The 8434-nt window shown below is 35.6% G+C and overlaps 1 protein-coding gene across 1 annotated transcript; it reads right to left on the bottom strand.

The window, feature by feature from the left end:
* Nucleotides 1–743: 743 nt before the first annotated feature.
* Nucleotides 744–3806, bottom strand: LOC137708900 (uncharacterized). Its single transcript, XM_088689952.1, has 4 exons — nucleotides 3529–3806; nucleotides 3180–3261; nucleotides 2788–2896; nucleotides 744–1787 (listed from the first exon to the last, which is right to left on the bottom strand). Exons 1-4 carry the CDS (start codon nucleotides 3734–3736, stop codon nucleotides 870–872), a joined length of 1317 nt encoding a protein of 438 aa, XP_088546078.1. The 5' UTR covers nucleotides 3737–3806; the 3' UTR covers nucleotides 744–869.
* Between the last annotated feature and the right edge of the window lie 4628 nt (nucleotides 3807–8434).

The following is an 8434-nucleotide window of genomic DNA, read 5'->3' as shown; positions in this document are numbered from 1 at the left end:
TGGGTGCGCCATTAAATCATTATCTCTTCTCTTTAACCATAGCCGGCCCCTTCTCTCTCTCTAAACCCTAGATTGTTCAATCAAATAGGCCTACAACATACTGTAAATTAAATTGTCAACTTAAATAATTTTTGTTACACGAAAACAAAATACTAGTTGATAAAAATAAAAAAGGTTTCACAGCATGTCGAATCCCTTCCATCTACAAAACCTAGTCTCCTCATCAAATGTCTAAACCCAGCAAATCCAATTGCATAAAACCAGTTTTATCCAAACTTTTATCAATAATATTCAAACTCAGTTGGTTACAAAGCACAAAAAAGGAAAAAAAAGATTGTGTGTTTCGAAAATAATTGTCCGACGACGTTGAAAAACTTGAAACAGGTCCCTCTCCCTTTTTCATAGGCGAAAAAGGAAAAAGAAAAAACTTAGAGGGGAGAAGGGAGTGAACAATCCGGAGAGATGGGGAGTGGTAAGGGAGAGGAGAGAGAAGGTAAGGGAAAAGATGGAAGGTTTCACGCGAGAATTTTTTTTAATTTAATCACTTCTTAGAATTATTGTTTTTCAATGTAATAAGGATCGTTTAAGTTGATAGCTTAATCTATCATAAGATTAATTTGAGTGATATTGGCAGTAAAATTATTTACTGGTTGAACGGGAGGCTCGAGAACTACATCATCATCATTTCATTAACCGTAAAACTATTTATGGTTGAACGGGAGATATATAAACCATTCTGATTTTTAGGATACAAATTACTAAGATATGAAATCGAAAGCATGAAAAAGTTAAGTAGCATATATAAGTACGTTCCATATGCATGCATATTTGAGAATTGGAGGTATGTCCATGGCCCATTGTAGTCTTAGCTAGGCATGAGTACCGTGCATTCTTCCAAACCCAGAGTTTTCATTAATCAGAAACCGCGGATTTGGTTTTTTATGATCTTTTATTTCTTCATGATGAGTAACTTCTTTTCTAGCATTCATCACTCTCTGCACCATTCTGCTTCCCAGAACTTGGGTTCCATTGTTTCCTGTTTGAATTCTTCCTTTTAAACTTGGAGTATTATTCAAGCTGCTGTGAATTTTCATAGTAGTAATGTCCTGCACCTGGATCGTGCCTTCCAGTACTTTCCGACCCCTAGAGACGCTTGGTGAGCATGACTGCCTCCTTATTGGTTTTGAAGCGGTTGCTGGTGCAGCTGCTTTAGACTGTATCAGGTGGGTCGGGGTCGTACTAGTTCTACCTCGTCCTCCTCGCTTAGGAGAAGTCGAGCGTTGTTCTGTCCTCACATTAGCTGGTTTCTCGTTAGAAAATCCATCTACAATTAGATGATCAGGGGAGGCAGCAGAGGCACCTCTACTACTAGTAGTAGTAGTTGTTGCTGACCCCGTTGGCTTTGTTTTCGAATATTCCATCTTCAACACTCCTCCCAATCCCATTGCCATGTCCGAGGAGGATAAGAAGTCTACTGGAGCTGATGTTTCACCGACCACGTTATAATTTGCTGATCCTTTTGCTCTTGTGTCAACGGATGCTGATGACCTAATAATATTAATATTCGTTGCTGGTTTCTGGTTCAGGCGAGGATCAACTGCGACTGGTGTCGTTCTGTTTTTTGTTTGGGCCTTGGATAATACACTTGTGCCTGTGCTACTGCAGCTGCTTCGTCTTTGACTCGGGGTGACACTTCTCCTTACCGGGATTTTCGGTTTTGGTTTTGGAGATATTGGCCTCCCATTTCTTGGTTCAACTGCCTCTGTGTTGCAATTGCCACCTGCAAACTGGTTTCATCCATGTTTGTTTACTAGTAATTCCTTCCATTAGTTACTATGGCACGCCGCATGTGAATGATCTCTAAATTATGATCTAGTCGGAGCTTTTTCCCTAGAATTACAAATACGTGATATTTGGATTTGCGTTAATGTGGAGCATTAGTGCTTTTAGCCAATTACGTTCGTGTTTTAGCCAATTACATATGCAATTTAGTACTACGATATAGCAATATTCTTCTTCACTGGTAAGTGAGAAGTCTTAGATTTGATTATCGTCAAAGGCAAATAAACCACATTATTGCTAGCTCATTTTGAGACTAAGTCCATCCCCTTTTCTTAGTATAAGATAAATCATTTGGTAAAAAAAAAAAATTGCAAACAAAAAAGCACGTGGTGTTTTTTATTTTTATCTTTTAAACTAACAGAGCCAGTTAAAAAGAACCATGCTCCACATTAAATCAAATTATGACATGGAATGATACGATTTTTAATTCGAAGACCTAAACTTCAATGGGCATAATTTAAAATTTATTGTTTCAATTGTCTCTTAATGAAATTAGGTCTCACTTTTGACTGACTAAGAGTTCGTTTGGATGTGTTTTTAAAACGACTGAAAATGTTTTTTGTGAAAATATTTTTAAAACCAATCTTTAGTAAATATGCAAGTAAATCATGGAAAAACACTTAAAATGCTTCTTAGAAGAATCACATAATTAGTGATTCTTGCAGAAAGCACTTAAACTGCTTTTGGAACCCAAATTTTTTCTTCTAAAAACGCTTTCAGACATTTTAAAAGCATATCCAAACGAGCCATAAGAAATTACAAAAATTTATAGTCTTAATAGCTTACTAAAAAATATTATTTTTTTCGGTTATAAAACACAATTAATTATTTCGATATATGAACTTTATGAACATTGATAAAAAAAACAGATTGTATGAATTTTATGAAAGAAAAAAAAAATGCTTTATTGTCAATATTAGTAGCTAGTGACTAACATTTACATACCCGCGAAAGAGGTTGAAGGCTTGGTATTTCCCTTTGAACAACTAATTCAGGGCCATTTGTGTCCATTTCCAGAGATGGAAAAAGAGGAGTTGCAGGTGGTGTTTTCAACCTTGATTGATGTACATAAGAGTCAAGACGAGCAAATGATATATTAGCTACTATTAGTCAACAACTAGGGAATTTTATAATTAAAAACTCATAATTTGTTTAGTAATTAAAACTTAAAAACTTAGGATTGATCACTCCTTTTCTAGCTTTGATTTATTTATTTTATGTCGCTTCTCTTTCTATAAAAAGCTAGAAACAAAGACAAAACTAGGAATTAAAATTAAATTTAGTTTGACATCAAATAAATGGATTAGTAAAAAAGAGGATCAATAAAGAAGGCCTACCAATCATAGTCGTTCTTGTCATTTTGGGCAAAAATTTCAAATTCCTTTTTGACAGACGCAATTCTGTAAAGCTGATAGTTTCCTGCGTGCAATTTTTTTTTTGTCTCAAAGTAAATTTTATCACCAACAAAACAAATGTACCAGAGCTAGGACTGGCTATAGCAAATGAATCAAAGGGCTAGCTATAGTACATGAATCAAATTAAGAAACGAATGAAGGATATATGAAATATTCATATATAATTCTGAAAATATAACTTTTAACTCCTAAAACTCAATATGTATTATAATAATGATTATGAGTTAATATTTATATATATGCTAATAATATGCAGCAGTACCGTACGTACCATTTGGCTCAAACTCGTCAGAAACAGGTTGGAGGAGGCTGACGATATTGCGTTCTTTTTCGCGCTTTTGCAACTCCTGGAACAGAATAAGATCTTGATCATGATATCTGTCATCCTTCCGTCCTCCGTTGATCAAAGGCATCCCGGGAACTCTCCTCCTGCTACCACCCCTTAAGCTTGCGCCATTCGGTTTAGAATTCGAATTCATGGTACTGTTTCTATATATCTACGGGCCCGCGTTTAGGGTTTTAAGGGTATAGGTCGCTCGAGCTCTTTTGGGTTTGGTTAACTGCAGCTGCAAAATGTTTCTTGCAATTAGATACAACATGTATGTATATAGGACACCGGTCGATCCGATAGAGGAGGAGGTTTAACTTATCGGTCAACACATGGATGGATCGAGTTAGACGCTACACGATAAACCAAATTGCATCGGCTTAAAGAGAGGTTGCCACGTGGAAACTTAGCCGGCAATTTCAATGTCTACAGTCTACTACACAAACACAAAGCGACGAAATTTGCTTAATCATATCATATGTAGGGGGTGATAAACCAAATTCAAAAGTTCTTTCTCCCGCCACACTAACTGTGCAACCAACGCTGCAACAACCTTGCAACAGCTCCACTCCTCAGAAGCCGCAAGTTTCTCTCAAGATGATAAGTTTAAGAGTGTCAATAAGTTATTAGGACAAAACTCGAGGAGTGGGATTAAAAGGAATAAAAAGATCAAGATGATAATTTAAGAGTGTCAATAAGTTATTAGCTAAAGAGTCTGACAAAAAAAAAATTTAAATTCAACAAATATAGTAAACCAAAACTATCAGCGGAACTTTAACAAACAAAACAAAAGCTCTTCAAAAAAATAGCTCGTTTAACCAAAGAGTGAAATTTTTCAGATTCAAAGTAGACATATAGGACTAACTTGTATCAAAATTTCGTGGGTTTTCAAGTTCGGTGAGTATAGGAAAATTGAAGTCTAAAACAAGCATGCTGCTGTTTTTTTAACAGCAGCACCAAGTCACTTTCAATAGATCTGGAAATAAAATTGATTCCGTTCTAAAGGGTCAAAAATCTGAAATGCAAAATGCAAACTAAGTAGTAGTAATCAACCACAAATGTGAATATAACCAAGTTTCATAATGGTTCTCAAAAGATAACTCATCCAGCCCTAAAAATATAACGAGTTCGCAGAAGAAACTTAGAGCTTCTTACACAAACATGTTTAGATCATTTGATAAATAATATACATGAACAAATTTTACACATGCCAAAAGATTCATGATTAGATGTTACATGGTTCTCATTGCCTAGGTAGGTTGAGACACCTAAGGCTACCCTATGTGGACTACGTCAAAGGTCTTCTTAATTTCGAACGCAGCAAAAAGATCATCTACGAACTGAGACCAACTATACAATATACTTCGACAGCTCACCCAAATGATACATACATCTGAACTCTTTTCTACTGGTCACATTTAGAGCTGCAACTCAAAACCAAGCTGTTTTCCCTACACCACCTAAAATACATTTTTAGAAAGAAAAAAAAAAGGTGAGCATAAAATGAATAGCAGGAACTTTTCAGTAAGTCCGTAGTCATTTAAATTCTTAGTGCATGAAAAAAAAAAACAATAAAAGTATTTCAGAAACATTCAAATCCACGACTATTGGATCCAACATCGAAAATAAGCTTTAAAGATGTTCTGAATAGCCATACCGCGAGATGACCAAAGTTTCAGAGTATTATAGTATAGCTTTGTTAAACAACAACACAGTACTAACACAATAGTTCGACAGTTGTTTTTATTTTTATTTTTATTTTTTTTAATTTTTATTATCCACAAGTCAACATGTTCGAAAGTATTTTCTTTTGTTCTAAGAACACCGAAACTGGCATCTTAGAAAGAAAAATGGTGCGACCATTCACATACACTTTCTTTTTGTTGGGAAAATTACAAGGAAACTGTAATATTCTTCTAAGAAGAATGTAGACAATTAGGCTGAGACGCAGGTATTTCACTCTCTTTAAGAAAATTCAAGCCCACTACGGTTTGACAAAAGTTATAAACCGATGCGGTAGTATATCTCTTGACTTGTCCCCTGCAGGATACAATAGTCCAACTAAATTGTGTTTTACTCAAACCTTTTTGCACAAAAAGAGAAGAGTTCAAAGCTCTACCATAAGAACACCCTTCCTTGGCCAATGTGTAATAGAATTGTAGCGTACCTGGCCAATATCCACATCAAACATGTATTTACATCATTGTTAATTCTTTCTTGCACCCCACATATGGAGCTTTCTTGGGGAATATTGGGTCATTGTGCCCATAATTGAACAATTTCACGGATCATAATTGTGCCCATTCATACATTTCTATCATTCTCAATTGCACATGTATATATTACTTTCCATCTACTTTCACAGTTAAACATTCATATCAAAATGCTCCAATATCTCATATGAGTAAAAATAAAAGGCATGCACGTCAAAACCCAATCTTAAATAACCTTTGCACCTACTTTTAATCTACGATGCATGAACATGGTAGTTTACACCCATATCACATATCTGATACGCTAGAAATATTATACGTGACAGATATGAACGGATACACGATGAATATGTACTAGAGTCAACAAATACGTTTGACTGTTAGGATACTCGTATCCGACTATTGGGATACAAGTATCCGTCTTGTGGGATACTTTTGGCACTATATTCAAAGGATAATCACAAAAAATCCAATATAATTGCACAAAATCCTAAGAGAATCGTGATAATTGCATTAAATTCACATGGCTGACAATGAAGGCTCGTACGAGATGAAAGAAGGGGATAGCAGAGCAATCATAAAAGGGCGAGTGCAGAAGGTGAAGGTGGTGAGAGAGGAGGGGCGCAAAGCAAATATAAATAGCCAAAAGGGTATAACGAGACAAAAACAACCATTGTTTTATGGAAATTTTAACGAAAAGCTCTTGGTACCATTCATTTTAACGAAAAACCATATTTGTATACTAAAAAGTCAATATTAGTACTATTCACGTTACCATTTACTTTGTTCTTATCGTTAAAACTCAAAGTTTTCAAGCCGTTTTCATTAGTTTTTCTTTTTTTTTATTGTGATCAGAGAGAGAGAGAGACTGAGGGTGATAAATGTGAAAGAGCACTTCGTCGAGATCGCTACGGCTGTGAATTGGGCTGCATTGGGCCTAAGGAAGTTTTTGGATTCAAGGGTGGGTAAATTCAATTTATATGACACAACATGAGTAAAGGTGACTTGAAAAAATTTAGAAATCACATTTAGAATTTCTAATCTAATCTTTACTAATTAATAAAACACTCATTGTCAATCAAAATTTTATGAAATTACCAGTTTAACCCTCTAATTAAAATAGAACATGAATAAGAAATATAGGGTAGAAATGTAATTTCACACAACCAAATTTTGTTTTTTTTCAAAGCCTCATCTACATGTGATCTCTCCTTCTATTTCAAAAACAAAAATAAATTTTTTTTCCTATACTCATATGCTAGTTATTTATAACTAAATCTAATCATCCATTTGTTCGAGAGAAAAAGAAAAAGAGAGAGAAGTGAATTATTCATTCGTGGGCCACACGAATAACTCGCTTACCAACATTTTTTTTCTCCAACAAATAAGCCAACAAAAGCAGATGGAGCACTTTCCAAGCCTTCATTCATGTCTTCAATTTTAATAATCTTCCATTTCTTGTTGTATTAGGTAGGACTAAACTAATCTACCCGGTTTACAACAGTTAAATGAGGCATTAGGTCAATTAATCACCATTAGAAATTAAGGCCGCATTCGGGCAGGAATTGTCATGAGTCCCGGAGCCTGTTGAATTGATGATCGAAAGTCAGATGATGAGGTCGAGTTTTGGCTAGAGAAAAAATGATGTATTTCTTTAACAAACGATATTATCTATACTAAGAGTTTGGGCTAAGCCTCGCAATGGGCTTGCAATAATGTGATTCAAATTCGTCTTTGACGAGAATCTAACCTAAGATCTCTCACTTACAAGTAAAAATTAGTACCACTATCTATAGTACTAAGTGGCAAAAGAAAGAAATGATGTCTTAGAAGTGATAAAATGTTCGGAAGATTGGAAGGTGTGTACTACAACATTCTTCGTGGTCGAGAGTACTAAGAATTGGTGGAAAGCGGAAAAGACAATTATTCTTGCAAACAAACCTATGACATAGGAAACGTTCAAGGCAAAATTTTGGAGTAATTTCTAAAGTTCTAAATTTTAGGTGATGAAGAGATGAAAGTTTCCATCACTTGAGCAAAAGATATGTTGGTATTTGAGTAAAAACGGGAATTATGGAGATTTATTAAGTTTTGTTCGGATTCAGAGATAAGGAAAAAGTAAAGAAGAATCAGTCAAACGCTAAATCGTAAAACCCTAAACCCTAAATCTTAAACCTTAAACCCTAAAACCTTAATCCTCTAAAACCCTAAATCCTAACCCCCTAAACCCCAAACCTTAACCCCTAAACTATAAACCTTAAAACCTAAACCCTTAAACCCTGAACCTTAAAATTAACCTACGTAGACCCCAAACCCATAAACCTTAAAACCCTAAAACCCTAAACCCTAAACAATATACCTGTAAAATCATAAACCTCTAAACCCTAAACACTATACTTATAAAACCCTAAAGCCCTCAATCCTTAACCCTCAACCCTCAGCCATCAACCTTCAACCCTAAACCCTCAACTGGGGGTGGGAAAATGAGTCCTAGACTCGCGGGTCGGGGCGGGTACCCATGATTTAGGGTGGGTCCTAAATTTCAAAACACAAAACGGGGCGGGGCAGGGCAGGTATACTAAATTAACGGTTCGGGGCGAGTCCATAAATAGGAGGGAAGGGCCCCCGGCCCGGCC

Source organism: Pyrus communis, chromosome 17 (genome assembly GCF_041283825.1).
Source record: "Pyrus communis isolate YQ-2024b chromosome 17, ASM4128382v1, whole genome shotgun sequence".
NCBI classification, from domain to species: Eukaryota; Viridiplantae; Streptophyta; class Magnoliopsida; order Rosales; family Rosaceae; genus Pyrus; species Pyrus communis.
This window is presented reverse-complemented; position numbering and strand designations above follow the sequence as displayed.

What these genes read in the sequence shown, in the direction of transcription:
- LOC137708900 (XM_088689952.1), bottom strand. Translation starts at nt 3,736, where the DNA reads ATGAATTCGAATTCTAAACCGAATGGCGCAAGCTTAAGGGGTGGTAGC. An exon ending in GACAAGAACGACTATGATTG is followed by an intron (nt 2,897 to 3,179) that starts GTAGGCCTTCTT and finishes ACATCAATCAAG; the next exon opens with GTTGAAAACACCACCTGCAA. An exon ending in GCCTTCAACCTCTTTCGCGG is followed by an intron (nt 1,788 to 2,787) that starts GTATGTAAATGT and finishes GGATGAAACCAG; the next exon opens with TTTGCAGGTGGCAATTGCAA.